The 17,744-nt window shown below is 39.9% G+C and overlaps 2 protein-coding genes across 3 annotated transcripts; both read right to left on the bottom strand.

Moving 5' to 3' along the window:
* Nucleotides 1–459: 459 nt before the first annotated feature.
* Nucleotides 460–3,363, bottom strand: c1galt1lb (core 1 synthase, glycoprotein-N-acetylgalactosamine 3-beta-galactosyltransferase 1, like b). The gene is made up of 4 exons (XM_083892720.1): nucleotides 3,274–3,363; nucleotides 2,871–3,134; nucleotides 2,027–2,691; nucleotides 460–859 (listed from the first exon to the last, which is right to left on the bottom strand). The coding sequence occupies exons 2-4, from the start codon at nucleotides 3,085–3,087 to the stop codon at nucleotides 560–562; spliced, it is 1,182 nt and encodes a 393-aa protein (XP_083748846.1). The 5' UTR covers nucleotides 3,088–3,134; nucleotides 3,274–3,363; the 3' UTR covers nucleotides 460–559.
* A 2,592-nt stretch (nucleotides 3,364–5,955) lies between these two features.
* Nucleotides 5,956–17,198, bottom strand: os9 (OS9 endoplasmic reticulum lectin). 2 transcript variants are annotated; one of them, XM_083892535.1, is made up of 15 exons: nucleotides 17,041–17,198; nucleotides 16,426–16,608; nucleotides 16,176–16,239; nucleotides 16,004–16,080; nucleotides 13,637–13,735; nucleotides 13,265–13,466; nucleotides 12,898–13,053; nucleotides 12,682–12,797; nucleotides 10,855–10,909; nucleotides 10,367–10,449; nucleotides 10,096–10,293; nucleotides 9,773–9,974; nucleotides 8,835–9,002; nucleotides 8,277–8,386; nucleotides 5,956–7,464 (listed from the first exon to the last, which is right to left on the bottom strand). In XM_083892535.1, exons 1-15 carry the CDS (start codon nucleotides 17,188–17,190, stop codon nucleotides 7,327–7,329), a joined length of 2,001 nt encoding a protein of 666 aa, XP_083748661.1. In that variant the 5' UTR covers nucleotides 17,191–17,198; the 3' UTR covers nucleotides 5,956–7,326. The 2 variants fall into 2 exon arrangements, with proteins under 2 accessions (XP_083748661.1, XP_083748662.1); XM_083892536.1 differs by having other exon boundaries at nucleotides 10,367–10,446.
* Nucleotides 17,199–17,744: the final 546 nt, after the last annotated feature.

Raw genomic sequence — 17,744 nt, 5'->3', positions numbered from 1 at the left:
GAAAACCAAACCATCGAATCTATCTTTAAAACAAGTGACTGCAGTCACGCCTCTGAGGTCGTTTTCACACCCAAGTCTGCTAGACTGGGTACGATTGGGGGCTTGCAACATTCAGTCGAGGTCAGAGTTTGATTTCACACTGGACTTTAGTGAAACAATCCGTACCTTTTCAATAACATATTCCCCTCCTCGCCTGAGGCGGCGCCGCATCAAGAATTACTGAAGACGACAAACAATGGACAAGATAATCTCACTCATCAGTTGGTTAATGCAGGACAACTTCTGTTTCTCCACATCAGAACAAAACATGGAGCTGCATCAGCCATTTCTACACATGCGTATGTTTTGGTTGCGTCTACCCACAATGCCCTTCGTTGTAGTCCGCTTCCTGCATTTGGTTCACTTGAAGCGAGGACCAGGGTTCGCTTCTTTGGTGCAGATCAGAGTTCAGTTGTGCATTCACACCTCCCCACACGCTGCTGGAGATAGTCATCAGTCTTAATCAAGATTAATTTTAGGAATAAGGAAAAAAATAAAAAAGTTTCTTTCCCACACAGTCCTACTGTTTGTCCTCCGATAAACCTGCTGCAGGAGGTTGATCTTCATTCTCTTTCTTATCAATACTGGACACATCATCCCCCTCTCCTTCCACTTTCAACTGAGAAGCCAAATGTTTTTGTCCTTCTGTGTCATCAAGGGGAACCGACTTCTCAATAATGTTGACTTTGGGGACCGGGGGCTGGTAACGGTATGAGTATCCAAAGGCACGCAGGTGATAAGTGTAGTACTCCATTAAATACATATGTAAACTATCTATGTAGTGGAAAGACACAGACAAGTCTGAGCAGCAGTTTGGGCCCTGAAAAAGAGGAATACAGGAAAGAGTTAGAGGAGGCAGTAAAGTATCAGGTTTTCAATTTACATGAAACAAACACCACAAGTGTTTGGAATGGATGATCGAATCAAACATCACCAACTAAGAACTGTTGCGTTTTGCATAACGTGCATCTGCGCAATATCATAGACCATGATTTCCGAAAATATACCATGTCAACTAGTGATATCAGCACAAGAAGTTTTATTAGACCAAAACATTGAAATGTGTCATTTCTGATATGTTCATAAACTATAAACGGACAGAGCAACCTAATGCAGCCCTACATTCCACCTTTAACAAATGTACTGCCACTTGCAGATGGCTTTGCATATGCCAGACATACTGTGTGCAGTACAGTAAGCCACTGGGAGCTTTCCGCTCCATCTCAAAAGACAGACAACAGAAATTCTTTGAACAGTGTCTGTGATCTTGAATTGTTACTGTGATCACAACTCCTGCATTTTATGTTTATCTAGTTGCACTTTAATATTTCAATGTTTGTTTTATAAATGTTGCATTTCCTGCTTTTAACTTTTGATGTGTGCATGGCCAGGTCAACCTTGCGAAAAAGATCTTGATCTCAATGGGTCTTTGATCTGGTTAAATAAAGGTTTGATAAATAAAATAAACTTTCTCTTAATACCATGTTTGGTTTGATAAATACACATTCCGAGTATTATCTGAATGTAGCCACACAAAATAATTATCTCAAATGCTCTCAGACAAAGGTGTTTTTTTTCACTTCTGATTCAAATGAAAAGTATTTCTTTCAGGGTGAAATGTTTCGCCAAATGCTACAGAGCACCAACCTGAATAACCAGTCATTAAGTTCCAAAGTGACCAGGATCCTGTTTCTTTAGAACTGATTAACCAGTTTTACAGCAATAGTGTAAAGGAGATGTGCAATACTTTATACTATACTATACTTTAAGTTAAAAACCATGCAACTGTCCTTCTAATCAAACACTAGTAACAGTAACATAGTAACATATTTCACTTTTTATACTTTTTTATACATTGTGAACTGTGATCCATTAACATTCTTCCCTATTGTAAAGTATTACGTGGCCTTAAGTGTTTTGAAATGCACCAATCAATAACATTTATTGTTTTATTAAATGCTGGTCATGTTGAAGTTGCTTCACTTGCCTCTGCGATAGGGTAGTAGCAGTAGCTCCAATACCAGAAGCTCTTGGGGAACTTGGCCGTGAGGTGCTGCTCAGGGACAAAGGGGTGAAATGTTTCCCTGTGGTTAGTGTCTCGAGAGTCTCCTGCCTGCACCCCAACTTTCTCCATGCACTGCCCCATTGCCAGGTCCTCTACAGAGGTAGTGTGAGTGCACAGTTTGCTTTTAAAACCTGCTACAAATCGGCGTAGAGCTTCTTTGCTCAGCACATACCCTGCTCCTCCACTCATGTAGCCCTGCTTGGTATAGGGTTTAAATCTTCTGCCGAAGTAAATTGGCTCGTCCGGTGTGTGGTTCGCAAGAACCAACCGCAAGTTGTCTACAATAACGTAGGTGTCATCATCTGCCTTAAGGAACCAATCTGCCTCATGACCGTGATGCTCATAGACATAATGGAAGGCACGGATTGTTTTCCAGTACAGCTGATCCCGACCTTCTGCTGTATTTAAGCCCACAGCGGGGAAGTCGGGGTCATCCAAAGAGCTCATGAAGACCAAAACATTGCAGTGACGACTCCACGTAGACTTCACATGCTGAGCCTTTAACTCCAGGTTCTGGGGCGCAGTCATCACCCAGCAAAGAATGCGCACATTTTTGTATAGATCATCGGCAAGGCTACTGTCCTCACCTGGTGAAGAGATGTGAACATGTAAAACACATTCATATTCACCACGTAAACAACATTTTCATTTCAATATTCAAACAGCTTGTTTTATTGTTCCAACTATACACAACGCAAATGTGTTATTTACATACACACGTATATATATACACATATATAGAGGAAGTTAAAATTTGTCCACCTACCTGTATGATGAGGGTGCTTCAGGTTGAAAAGTGCAGACCTCTCCTTTTTCCATATCTTTACTTCCTCCTCAGTCTGGTGTTGGTCGTCAGTGTCACCGCCGTAGCCTTGAGGCAATGCCTGACCCTCATACCATATCTGCCGCAAAAGCACTTGCAGCACACAGGTTCCGAACACAAACCCCGCATAGAAGAATAATCTGGACCTGGGCATCTTCATGCGGGATCAGCTGGCGTCTCACCGTCTCTGGTTCAACTTGACAGGCGCTGAATAAGAAAGAGGAAAATATGACCAACAAATATGACTCCCAGGTGTCTCTGTCTGCAAAGGAGGTGTGAGCATTACATTCTGACGGAGAAACGTCAAAGTACAACTCACTCCCTGTTCGAGGTGTGGTTTACTTACTAACGGTGTCACGGACATCACAGCCTCTTCATGAACCACGCGTCGGGTTTGAAATACGAAGCACGAGTCATTTGCAGCGATGTTTGTTAGTCTAAAATGTAACTTAGCCCAGTTAGCCTGATGCTGACATTTGCTGTGGTAAAAACGAGCAAGTCTACTAAAACGTAACCCGCGCGACGTAATGTCAGTCACTGTAGTGACATCACACTGTCGAGGGTGTTGGGCACGGAGCATTAGCGGAGACAGTCCATCATTTCAACGACGCTGCTAATGTTAACTTCAGTGCTAAGTTAGCGAGGGTCTCCTTCCTCTGTCGTGACAAGAAAGCTAACGTGATCTCAATCGACCGGAATAAACGATACGTTCGGTCCGTAGAATGAGTTGTTTGTCCCTTTTTGAAGATGCCAACGTCCACAGTGACACATCGAAATAACACTAAATCCAGGCCGCGGCAAACAAACACAACATCTCAGTCCCTTGTGCAAATGTAGCACTTTGACACAAACGGGTACTTCCGGTGAAGCATTTCACAAAATAAAAGAGCCGCGTTTGCACAAAATGTCTGTGTACATGGTATAGTTTCAAAGGTGCTGACTTTACAGAAACATATTTATTTTAAAATGGTGATTAACGTTTACACTTTTCTTTTGTTCTCAGAAACATTATTTCTTTGTCGAAAGGTTTATGCTGCGTTCCAGAGCCCATCCAAACCAGTTGGACGTGGGACTTATCCTACCACCAACTAGAAAAAGTGCACTGGAATACCTGTCGAAGTGGGACCTCCTACTCGCGAAGTCGGGGCTGAGCGACCTACCCCGACTTCACAAAAATGACGTCGGAGAATAATGGCGGCGCCCATGCAGTCACACGAATAGGCTATAAACTTTACTTTTCTGTGTATAGACTTGTTTTAAACACAGCAATTTTATCACAACTTGTTCTCCATGTTATGGCGTGAAATTATGCAATTGTTGTTATCTGTCAGCATGAAGATATGTAGGGCTACGGTAAAAGTATACTCATGATGTTACATATCGATATGTAACGCTCGCTTGTGTGTGTAAGTAGACTGAATTGCTGACAGTCAAAATGCCTCTTCAAACATACTATTATCTTTACTTCTGTCTAAATTGCTGGAACGCTTTGAAGTAGGAACTAGTACAATTCAGGTAGGATAAGTCCCACATCCCATTTGTTTGGATGGGCTCTGGAACGCAGCATTAGTTCAGGAGTCTTCAATGTTTTTCCTTTTTTTTGTAATTTATTTTTTATTGGCGTTTAGTGTAAAACATTTCCACAGGAGTTATCATAGCCACTGTACGTGGTCACCATTGTTACATCATTCCATCGATTTAGGTAAAGTGTAGGTTGGGCGCCCCAAAAAATCTAAAATATAATCTTCATAACTGGCCAATACCTTCTCTTTAATTAAAAAATCCCCTTATATCTTCGTGTTGTCTAATGTATTAAGCCAATGGTTCTAAATATAACGAATATAATAGCGAAAAGTAAAGGTGACCATGCACAGCCCTGTCTGGTGCCTCTTTATAGGATAAAACTATTTGACAAATATCCATTGACTGTAATGCTGTGCCTGTATAGTTTTAATACTAATCCTGTAAAGCCTGTCTGGTCATTATGTATTAAAGTGAGTAGGAACTCTTCTAATCATCTAATCATAATCGAGGTAAATAATCTGTAATCCACGTTAAGAACATATATTGGTCGATATGACCCACTGTCCTTCTTATCCTTGCCTTCTTTTGGTTTATGACCTACCAGCTGGGTGGTGTTTGCACCTTTTTTAAAGCCCAGTTCAGTGTTGGAAGTATAACAGGTGTTCATTTATCTTTAAAGACCTTGTACCACTCAGCTGTATTATAGCCGTCTGATCCTGGCAATAAATTCAGTGTTTTTCAGTTCCAAGGACCCCCTATTATTTGTATTGTATAAAATGTTTAAGTTTTTATTAAACTGGACCAATTTATAAATTAATCTTGTTATTGTGCATTCAATACTAAGCTATTCAAATAATGCACAGCTTCAAATATTCATGTTTTTATTTTAGTCGTGCAGTAGTCTGTTGGAGAGACCCGACTGGTTGCACTGGGTTCTGAAAACCTGCATCGACCTGCAAATAACCCATGCTTCTGGGAGCCAAGCTGGCTGGAGAGGACAATGAGGACAATGAACAGACAGACAGCGAAGCACCTTCTACATCTGACTCAAACATACAGCCTCACTGTCATAAATCCTTCCTGACAACTGCAGAAAAATTGTATCTGACATCTGTTCTGTGGGACAGAGACGCCTCATTACTCATAACGTGACAAATCCCCTTTACCTTTTTACACTTCATTGCTGCCTTCAAGCTGTAGTAATGCTCTTAGAATTTGACATTATGGTCTTTATTGTACTTCCATGTGTCCAGATACTGAATATATCTAGTGTGATGCACACATATAAATTAGATTCTGCCTCAGGTCTCCACACACACACTCCAATGCCGCAAGTCACTAGACTATAAATACTTATAGAGAGATACAGATAAATACTGTACAGGGAAGGAGATAATGTTGATACTGTGGTGAACACAGTACGTTATCGCCCGGTTTAGGCTGCACATGCTGTGTGGAGAGAAGGGGCAGACAAAACAACTGTTAGTCTGTGTGTGTACGTGTGTATGAGAGAGCGCTGCAGCACAAGCAGATTCAACTCATTCTGTTGCCACACATTGATCAATGTAAATGAAACTCTGGAAACATTGGCATGTAACATACTGTCAGCAAACTGTAGTCGCACATTTTTGGGCCCCATTTCTGATATGGCACCACAGTTCCGTGATGAAATATCTAATTGTGATTTTTTTCTGACACAAGTTGTGACCATCCACAATCCCAGCCAGTTTTGTGCTCTTTAATACCTGTACTTGAACCTATTGATAGTAGTGTCTTTGAGAATAAACACCTGAGTAATGTGTCTGAAAGTATGTTTATGATTAAGATATGCAGTGACATTAACTGACAACATTGCACTGTTACAAATTTGTGCTAATATACAAAACCAATTCAAAAAGAAAAATTCACACAGAAATTATTTACATGCTGAGTTCCAAGTAGCCACAATTATTCACAAATCAGCCCTTAAAGCCACACCTCAAGTGAAAAGTCGATTCAATCATTTGGTGGACTGAATATGATTAACAGTGTAGCTTTCTTTGTTTGCCTTTGCTAAATCAAATAAGAAAAATAAATTAAGTTCTCTTGCAGGGCCGGTTTTTGCTATGGGCAATGTGGGCGACTGCCCAGGGCACAATCATGTGACGGCGCACCACGCACGACACAAGCGCCCTCTAAAAACGAGCACCCTCTACTAAAAAACTCAAAACAAAACTCGCCAGTTTTCTAGACTACCGCTCATTTCAATGTCAAGTTAGTGGAGTGGGCACTGTGTTTCACCCAGGGCCTAAATCTAGCCAGGACCGGCCCTGCTTGTTAGTCACAACCCACAATTGTACTCACACAAAACAGACTCACACAAAAGAATTGTGTGTAAAGTGCCACAGCCTGCCAACAAACAATTGTGGATTCTACAGTGCTGTTTGTTCATTTAAAAAAACAAACATGATACCGACAGTCATGTCAGAAATAAAATAAACTTACTTAAAGTCACTGAAATATATTTAAAAAAAAAGCTACACACTGTGTCACTCAGCTGTTCAAGCTATCTATCAAAACCGAATCCCAAAAAAGGGAAAATGCATAACTTCATATAGCTGCACAACACAATAACAGCCTACATGTTGCAGTTTCATCGTGCAACAAACACATGGTGCCTACTTAAGACACATATTGCCTAGTCAAAACATTGATGTTTTTTTCTGAATGTGCAAACAAGTGAGTTGATTATCTGCCAGGTTTTGTACCAATAATTTAATCAAAAAGACTCCTTTAAAAAAACAAAAAAAGCTGCTGCACTATAGTGTCCCCCTCCCTCCAGGTCTCCACAGGAGTTCATCTTCACAAAAGGTGCACTGAATGTAACTGAACAAGCTCATACGTCCACATCGTCAGAGTCAGAGGCGCTGGATGATTGGGACTCCTCCTGAGACTCTCCCCACACAAACCTATAGTTATTCTCCAACTCTTGTTGCCTCTTTTGCTCCTTGTAAACTTCTTCACTGCCTCCAGTCTGGGAGAAGAGAAAACAGAGTGTTGTCAACCACAACCTTGATCAGCCCAAAATATAAACTATGACTCTATGTACAGATTAATTAAGATCATAACATTTATCCACTTCAGTCTTTGCACAAACAGTATGTTCATTTAGGGCTTATGTTTGCACCATTATCCCTGTACTATGAGTGATAACTCAAATCTGTCAAAATACTATAAACATTTCATATCTATGCTAAAATAATTGAACTTAAATTCAAAATGTAGATTTGTTACATTGGTTAAAAATAAAACAAAACAACTTCTGTTGGGAGCCATGAGCCAGAGAACAACACATTACATTTTGGTGATGATCTGGTAAAAACTGCACAACAAGTTAGTCAGAAAAGTATGTATTTATCTGAACACAAACAAATGAATGAATGAATGAATGAATGAATATGCCTTTGCAGCAAGAAGACCCAGGTTTGCGACCCAGTCAGAACAAGGGGTCTTTTTTGCATGGCGTTAGCATGTTCTCACTGTGTGCGCATGGTTTTTCTCCGGGTTCTCTGGTTTCTTCCCACAGTCCAAAAACATGCAATATAGCGATTAGGTAAATTGGACACTCTAATTGATCATAAGTGTGTTTGTGACAAACAACCATCCACTCTCACAATCACAATCTCACAATGTGTCCCTGTGATGGACCGATGAACTGTCCAGGGTGTACCCCGCCTATCGCCTAGTCCAGCTTGCTATGAAAACTACCAGACCCTATAAACAAGAATCCTAAAGAACTTCATATAAAAATTCTCATTTTTTTCTCATTCTCACAACTCAAATTACCAAGAGATTTATGAGGAGTTCCCTGAAAGACTTGGTATCTTCTTCAGTCAGCCACTGATCACCTGCCTCCTCTGCATTCTTTCGTGTCAAGATCTTCACTTCAATTTTACCTAAACAAAAAAAAAGAAGAAAAACAGAGAGGACGATGTGAATTAAACACATGTACTTCCAAGTTGCTCTAAAATAAGAAAATGCATCAAATGTTGAAACAAATGAGGATGAATATGGTTTTGACAAAATAGTTGATAGTTGAAAGAACACACATGGCTAATAAATCTTTCAATTCTCTTACTGCAGTCAAAGCTTTGCTGTCATCAAGACCTCGAAATATGGTAAAAGAAAAAAAGAGCTCATTTAATAAATCTCTGACCTAATGTCTTGTTTTTAATTTAATCTCCAGTTAATGTATCTGTGTTTAATGGCTTAAAACAAAAATGTGGAAATACAAAAAACATGGATCCGACAGCGACAAGACAAAAAGACAAACTCAGAACTGCAAGATAACACATGAGAGAGAGACAAAGGGCTGTGAGCGTTTCAGGCACTTCCCCTTCATACCTTCAGCCTTCAGTCCTGCTTTCTCTAGCTGTTCTTTAACCACGTCCTTAATGTGCTGCCACTGGGGGTCTCCTTCGCCCATCTCCTGAACTTTGACCTCCCCATCAGGGCTGCTGCCCGTCTTATATTTAGTAATTTTGATCTTAACATGGTCGTCAGCCGCTTGGTCTGGGGTGACGAGACAAAAAGGGACAAACAACACAGTTCACCTCAAAACCCATCAAGCAGGGCCACAGGATGAGGGGAGAATCCAAAACTCTGCCTTAAAGCCCTAAGTCTACAGCATAGATTTTACTCAGCGTAAGTGACTTCAATTAGTTATGTTTTGACTTGAATGATAGCACCATTATCAGTGTAAATCTGTCAAAATAATAACATTTCTAAAAACAGACTGCACTGACACTTAGCTTAAACTCAAACTGTAGATTTGATGAGCTTAAAGAGTAATATGTTGGAAGCCATGATGGGGGATGAGCCAGAGAAAACCCCGTTACATTTGGGTGTTTCTCTGGTTAAACTACCTTAAAATTTCACCAAACATGACATATTTTAGAATTGTCTCTAGTTTAGCTGAAAACTGAATGATATCATAGTATTTACTAATTCATTGTTTCACGACTATTGAAAGTAGACAAATGTGAGGACTGAGCAAGAATCCTGCTCAACCTAATTTAAAAGTCCTCATCACAACCCAAACTACATCAGATTTGACTTATTGAGTGACTCCAAAAGAAAGTTACCAACAGATACACCAAAGGCAGCAGAGAAAAGACCACTAACTAACGAAATAAATATATTTATATTTTTGGCTTTAACCAGAGTCCATGTGTGAGGATGTCTCATAAACATGTACTGTTGTGACGGATGAAATGTGAAGATGATGGGGGTGGTGGACATAGAATCACCAGACAAGGGAAAACAGCCTGTTGCCTGTTTACCTGGCTGCTTTGGAGCCAGGCTGGGGCTTCCCCTGGTAGGATCACTGGTACTTTCAACCCTTGGTATTTGCTGCTCTTGATCCTGTACTTCTTTCTCCTCTAAATGGTCCAGTAGCTTGTCTAGTGTTTTTTCCAGTGTTTGTGTTGCTTGAGAGCGATCAAATTCCCCTTTCAGACCCTCAGTCTCTAGTTCCTGCTGGGCCTACATGATGGAAAAATCAGCAGTCACATCAACACACTACATCATGAGCAAGAGCCATTGAAGTACATTTTCAACCATCCTGTGTGTTAAATGTGCATGTTGTGTGTGTGTGGTCAAACACCTCATTTATTATGTTGTCAAACTCCTTCTGGATTCCCTCCTTTATTTCTTTAATCTTATCAGACGACACAGACAGGTCTGCCATCTCATCCTCAAACTCCTGCAGCAGGCTTTCATCTTCATCTTCCTCGCCAAGCTTCTCTGTCATCCTGTCACGTGCTGGACTCTCTGCTTGACTTCTAGCTTGGTTTTGTGCTTTCTATTAAAATAATGCTACAATGAACTACAATACACTGTACAGAACAACAGCTGCACTCCAAGAAAATACTGACCTTCCTGTTGCTTTCTTTAAGGTGCTGGACAAATTTCATCAGGTCTGCTGGGTCAGTGATGATTTTAAAGTTGAATTTTTCTGCTAAAAGAGATTGAAAGACAGGCTAACAAACGTAGAGCAACAGCACACAAAGTAAATGATTCACTTTATAGTATAATACTCATTTTTGTTATAAAAGTACCACATTCTGAAATAACAAAATTGTCAACCAAAAAAAAGAGCCAGTGAGTGAGTGAGTGCTTGTATTTCTTACCTCTTTAGGACCCTTTCTAGCACAAAACCTGGTCCTAATGAGGCAGAACCTAATTTCAGAGGAACTGGTTATGTTAAGGGCTAAGATTTAAATTGTGGTTAGGTTAAGTTTAGGTATTAAATAGTTATGGTTATGTTTAGGCTGTTCAAATGAATGGAAGACAATGCAGTGTCCGAAGAGGGACAGCGGAAATGTGTGTGTGTGTGTAGGATAAGACCAACAACTGCATTAACCTTCATCGATATCATCTCCATTGTCTCCATTGTCTCCGTTGTCATCATTTGCATACTGTGGAGAAAAAAAACAATAATCATTATTACATGGTGAAATTGCAATGCCAAATGTTTTCTGAAGAGAGCCAGGTAACCTGGATTTAAACATTCACTTTGACCAAATATTTTAACCTCTTCTTCAAGGTTGCCCCCGGGATCGGGGGCAGCGTCAGACGCAGCGACAAAAGCGTCATAAAACCACATCTAAGTTTAACAAACACAGACATGCTGCATACCCACAGAAAGGTCAGAAACTCAGCTAGAAGCTCATATAAATCATTCTTATGTTCACGAAACCCAGTTAAAACACCGATGGATCAAACAGCAGGAGCGGAAAAAAAATTTTTTTTATCACTCTACGACCAAGACTCATGGATCCAGCCCCAAAATAAGAGCAAAACTGACTTTCAAGAAATACAACCAGAAATATTGTCTTACCTTTGCTGTTTATCAAAACAAATTATTTCCACTGGAACAAAACCACTTCTAATGAAGAACTACACTTTCCAGCATGCTTTGGGGACAAATCCCGGTCTGATTGATCATTACAGCGCGACATTAGATCATTCTGATTAGAGAAGGGCGAATGTCCGCCCAAATGTGTCATATGCATTTATGTCCTTTTGACTCGCTAATGAAGTGATCAACGTGCATTTGGAGACCGGGGTCTGATTCTACTGGTTTAGAGGTGTAAAACGAGCTGTCAATCACCCTAATTGACTAAGGTAAACCAGAGCTATGGCGCTGCGTAACTGAAGGTGCTGCAGAGTTCCAAGAGTTGTTATTACGCACCGCACAGGGAGCATCGATTTACGGCAAGTTATTATACGTTTTTTTTTAGATCTGTAGTGACATGTAAATAAAATTAAACTGGTTTTTAATAATTTGGTACCTAAGAAATCTCAAATGGCACAGATGATGCCAAGCTGAGCCAAAAGTGAGAACGCCCAGACATCTCTTTACTAAAACCACTGTAATTTCACTCTGCTTTATTTCAGCAGCATCAGACTTTGCACAGCTCATGCCCACATGTTGTTACATGACCTCCATGTGTTTTTAAGCTCCTACTGCATATTTTAAAGGTGATATTTGCTTTAAAATGCAATATTTTTTTAGGCGAGAGAAAAAAATCCTTCAGTTATGCTGTGTTCCATGTACATTTACCCTGACACAGTGGCATCTACAGTGAAACTTACACCTTTGGTGGAATCTCACAAGTGTTATCTTTATTTTGATACCAAGATAATCCACATAGAGCTTGTAACTGCAGAGATTTACTCTATTTAGTGTGGGCATGTCATTTTCGAGCAGGGACTCCAAAAAGAGGGTCAGGGAAGAAGAGGTTAAAAAACAAATTCAAAGACAATAAAGGAAAACATAGCTTGGAGTTCAAAGTGAACTTGGTTAGTTTAATGAGCTAAAAGAACAAATACATGGACATTTACTCATTTATGATATCATTAATAGAGTGCAGTCAGTCTAACAAGTTGCAGCATTTATATTAGAGCTGCATGATATTAGGAAACAATGTGATAACTGAATATGTGTTGTGTGACTTTAGTGTTTAATGTATTCATGTTTTGAACATAAATGGGTTAGGGTTAGGGTTAGGGCATAAATTTGTTCTGAAATATAATGATGCCACTTGGTAATAAACATATACTATAAAGGCAACAATAGTTTACATTTTTATTTACTTGTGTTTATGTGCTGCAAAGCCAAGAGGAGGATTTCCTCTGACAGGTCAAAGTGATCTAAATTAAATGATCAGAATGTTGATTTCTATACCTGACCGTCTCGTTGAGACGTAGTTGTTTTTGATCTCCCTGGTTTTGTTACTCCCTCCCAGAAATCCGAGTCCTCTGCCTCCTCTGACACAACGTCCTCAGATACATCAGCAGGATCTGTTTCAAAATCAAAGCAGCCATTCATGATAAGATTTTTAATATATACATTTATATATTTTATTAAGCTTATTTCCCCGCGCAGGAAAAAAGAATGCACCTTTTCTTTCTGAAAAGTCTGAGTTATCACTGGATACAGGTGATGTCTCTTCTGCTGTTACTTCCACTTCTCCATCTGCACCTTCATTACCAGCCAGCATCTCATCCAGACTCCTCAGCTCCTCTGAGATCTGCTCTACTTTACGCTTTGTGTCAGCTGGGAACAGGAAAGATATAAGATGACAAGAGAAAGACAGAATGATGGAAAGAATGAAAGAGGGAAAGAAAAAACTGTGTTAAAAATAAGACAGGAAGATTAACTCCTTAACTGATATTGCTATTGAAGTATATTTATCATATCCTGCTTCAATGACCATAGAGATAAGCCAATCTAAATGCTGCATTAACTTTTATTTTTGTCAACTCACAGACTTGGGCCTTGACGTAATCCATGTACTGTTGTGCACTCAGCGCTGGCTGGCACACGATACCCTGCGGCTTGGCGGTGGATGGTGGCCGGAGGAATGGATGCTGACACGTATGACTGGTGTGAATTGTTAACACATAGCGACACGACTGGGGCTCATCCACTCTGACAATGTAGTCACTCGAGCCTTCTTCACACACAAACTGGAAATAATAAAAATAAAACTGACTAAGTGTCTGTGTCTAGGATTCATCACACATCGAAATATGCAAACAAACGTCGTTCACATCCTTGTTTATAGTAGATAAACACATATGACATTGAACAAACAAGAAAAAACATTATACATTTCCTCATAATTTCAGTGTCTCACCCGGACTTCAGTCTCTCTGGGATGTCCATTTAGGTCACACTTCGAGCCATTCACGTATGTCTGACTGTGGTAACGCTTCAGTCTGTGCTGCTTGGAAGCCTTGGAAATACACAAAAAGCAGTGTTGGTGTGACTTATTTTGAAAATTCACTGATTATTTATTGCATCATTCAAAACTACTGGTCACTATGGTGCTTCTTTTGTTAGTGCACAGGTAGTGATCTGATGATTCATGATCATTTTTTTAATTATTGAAAGCCTAATCATTACCACAACAAAACTCTATTTGAAGACAAATATTTGGATTGCATTTCTAGGTTCTTCCTAACAACAACAACAACCTACAACAAGTGATTTTATAAACGCTTGGACATTTCATAGCTAGAGCAAGTTCTTAGTAAGTAAGTGGTTTCTTGGGCACACTGCATGGTGCAAAGAGAAAAAAGGTACTTTAGTAACAATGAGCCAGGTAAAAACTACTTTGTGTTAAACAAAATAACAAAATATGTGTACATTTCCAGTCAATAGCATATCAGCGATAAATGCTGCAAAGATCTACAATGTTTTGTTGTTTTAACTGGTGTCAGTGTTACTGGTGAGTTGACAGGGGCAGGAAATCAACAAATTAACATCAATTTGACAGTACGCAAGAAAAAACACATCCAAACGGACAAAATGCTAACTGCCAAAGGCAAAAATTGATGTGTTTTCCAGCATTTTAATTAATTGTCCAACACCACTGACAAGTAGGCAACTTCAGTAACTTGAACATTGAACAACAAATGTGTTCTTCTCTTATAAATACTGCAATGATGGAATATAAGAATAATAAAGAAGTAGAGAAAAACAAAAGGGGAGATTATCAACAGCAATAGTAATGCAGTATATTGTGTTATGTATTCACCCACCTAAGAAAACAGAAGGACTGGTCAAATAATCTGTCCTACATACTGAGTAATTGGATTTATTCGCTGAAATGTTTAACTACAATCTCCAACAAACTTAGCAGGGATCAGCTCATATTATACAATCATTCAATTCCATCAAGAATGTACAGTGGAGCAAAAAAGTATTTGGTCAGCCACCAAATGTGCAAGTTCTCCCACTTAAAATGATGACAGAGGTAATTTTCATCATAGGTACACTTCAACTGTAAGAGACAGAATGTGAAAAATAAATCCTGGAAATCACATTGTAGGATTTTTAAATAATTTATGTGTAAATTATGGTGGAAAATAAGTACTTGGTCAATAACAAAAGTTCAACTCAATGCTTTGTAATATAACCTTTGTTGGCAATGACAGAGGTCAAACGTTTGATGTAGGTCTTCAGCAGGTTTGCACTCACTGTAGCTGGTATTTTGGCCCATTCCTCCATGCAGATGTCCTCTAGAGCACTGATGTTCTGGGGCTGTAGGTGTGCAACACAGACTTTAAACTCCCTCCACAGATTTTCTATGGGGTTGAGGTATGGAGACTTGGTTGGCCACTCCAGGACTTCGACATGCTTCTTACGGAGCCACTCCTTCATTGCCCGGGCGGTGTGTTTGGGATCGTTGTCATGCTGGAAGACCCATCCATGTTTCATCTTCAATGCTCTCCCTGATGGAAGGAGGTTTTGGCTCAAAATCTCACGATACATGGCCCCATTCATTCTTTCCTTAACACGGATCAGTCGTCCTGTCCACTTTGCAGAAAAACAGCCCCAAAACATGATGTTTCCACCCCCATGCTTCACAGTAGGTATGGTGTTCTTGGGATGCAACTCAGCATTCGTCTTCCTCCAAGTTGAGTTTGTACCAAAAAGTTGTATTTTGGTTTCATCTGACCACATGACATTCTCCCAATCCTCTTGTGGATCATCCATATGCTCTCTGGCAAACTTCAGACGGGCCTGGACATGTACTGGCTTAAGCAGGACATGTCTGGCACTGCAGGGTTTGATTCCCTGTCGGCGTAGTGTGTTACTGATGGTAACCTTTGTTACTTTGGTCCCAGCTCTCTACAGGTCATTCACCAGGTCCCCCGTGTAGTTTTGGGATTTCTGCTCACCATTCTCATGATCATTTTGACCCCACAGGATGAGATCTTGCGTGGTATTGAGTTGAACTTTTGTTATTGACCAAATACTTATTTTCCACCATAATTTACAAATAAATTATTTAAAAATCCTACAATGTGATTTCCAGGATTTTTTTTTCCACATTCTGTCTCTCACAGTTGAAGTGTACCTATGATGAAAATTACAGACCTCTGTCATCATTTTAAGTGGGAGAACTTGCACAATCGGTGGCTGACCAAATACTTTTTTGCCCCACTGTATACTAGAAAGTTGAGACAATGCAACCATAAAACTGAAGTGACTGTACCTTTGCAGTTTCATTGTTCCAATCAAATTCAGACTCATAATAACCCAGGAACAGAATGTCCCCTTTGATTTCGGTGTCTGAGGAGAGACAAATAACATCATCAGACGACTCGCTTCTCAAAGCAGTGACCATAAAATACAAAGGTTGAAAAAAAAAAAAAAAACAGTGGTACCCTCAAGATGGTACTGTCTGATATGCTGACCATAACAGAACTCATATGTCCACCAGTCCTTTATCTGCAGGAAACACAGTCAGCAAAACACTTATACATTTACATTAAGGTGACCAGACCAAAATCTCTGATGACATCACAGTCAATCTGTGACTTAATTTAATAAATTTCTTACATATATAGCTCCTTTAAGCCATCTGGAATATTGACCTGAGCAGTGGCCCTAACACATAAGCAGCAGAGGACCCACCTTCACCAGACATGGAGCAGTGTGCATTGAACTCAGCAGTTCTGGGATGTTTGGTCCTGTGTAGCCTTGTGAATCTGGCTCGGAGGCAGGATCCTGGTGAAACCAAACAGCCTGGGCAGGAAGTCGACATTCATACAGCTGCTTGTACTTATTAGACACCGTCATAACTTCCTCTGTCTTGGTCTGGGTAGGGAAAAAAACACATTCATGAAAAATGCAGTGCTTAATGGTAACAATACTCCTCAGTGGCAGAAACGTGCAATAATTAACGATTTATTAGCTCCTCAGTTGTATTATAACAGTGCTACTTACTTATTTGTAACGTTAAATAAAATTAGAGACAAGAGTAAGTGAGAAATAGTTGATTATCTTGTGACAGCTACCTCCTGTACAAGTTACTTCAGAATTAACACCAGCTTTGACGCCTCTGTTTGTACTTTTTAACATATTGTATATCGTGAATTAACAAGTACCCAGCTAACATGTAAGCTCTGAGCATACTTTTGTTAAACTAAGTTGAAAGAAAGGCTTTTAGTTATGTGGCTATGCTGGGTAGCTAGCATAGCAAGGAAACCGTTAGCTTCGGTGCGGAGACCCTCCCACTCGCTCGCCCACCTGGCCCAGCATGACAGGGTCGGGAAGAATCTGAATCCCATATCTCATCTCGTTGAGCTCCTCCAAGTTCAAGAAGGCCGGCACACAGAGCGGACATATCAACAGGAAAACGTACAGTCTCTTCAGCCAACGAACTGAGGAGGCAGCCATGTTGAGTGTGAGCTCCAACGTTTGTCTGTCAGCAACAAAACACTGGACGCCTGACATGGTAGTGGCTGATTGGTCGACGGGGACGTAGTGTACTGCTCTCCTATTGGTAGATTTTTTTTCGTCAGCGGGTGTACAGTCCTGTGGGTGTGTTAGTTTACTACAAGGGAACAGAGTGAATGGGCGGCGCCAGAACCTTGATTTAATTCATCATGAAAGCGCCAAAGAGGATTTTTTATTATTATTATTATTATTATTATTATTATTATTATTATGATTATTATTTTGTTCGCAAAAAAATTGTCCAGTTTTGTGTAGACATAATCTAATCTCACCTGTGGGGACAATAACCATTTATCTCTTATCTTTCTAAGATTTCATATTTATTCACATAACTACTCAAACACAGTTGGCTTTGGGTATACTTTATAGAAATGGTTGTGTTTTCAGTAGTTGCTGTTTCCTTGCACATATTTAGTAGTCTTTATTTCTACTTTTGTACCTTTTTGTGATTGTTGGCTGCTGTAACACTGCAAATTTCCCCATGTGGGACGAAT

The sequence above is a fragment of the Microchirus variegatus genome (assembly GCF_963457635.1).
Source record: "Microchirus variegatus genome assembly, chromosome: 7".
In the NCBI taxonomy this organism is placed as follows: Eukaryota; Metazoa; Chordata; class Actinopteri; order Pleuronectiformes; family Soleidae; genus Microchirus; species Microchirus variegatus.
The sequence above is the reverse complement of the archived record's forward strand: the minus strand, read 5'-3'. Positions and strand labels throughout refer to the sequence as shown.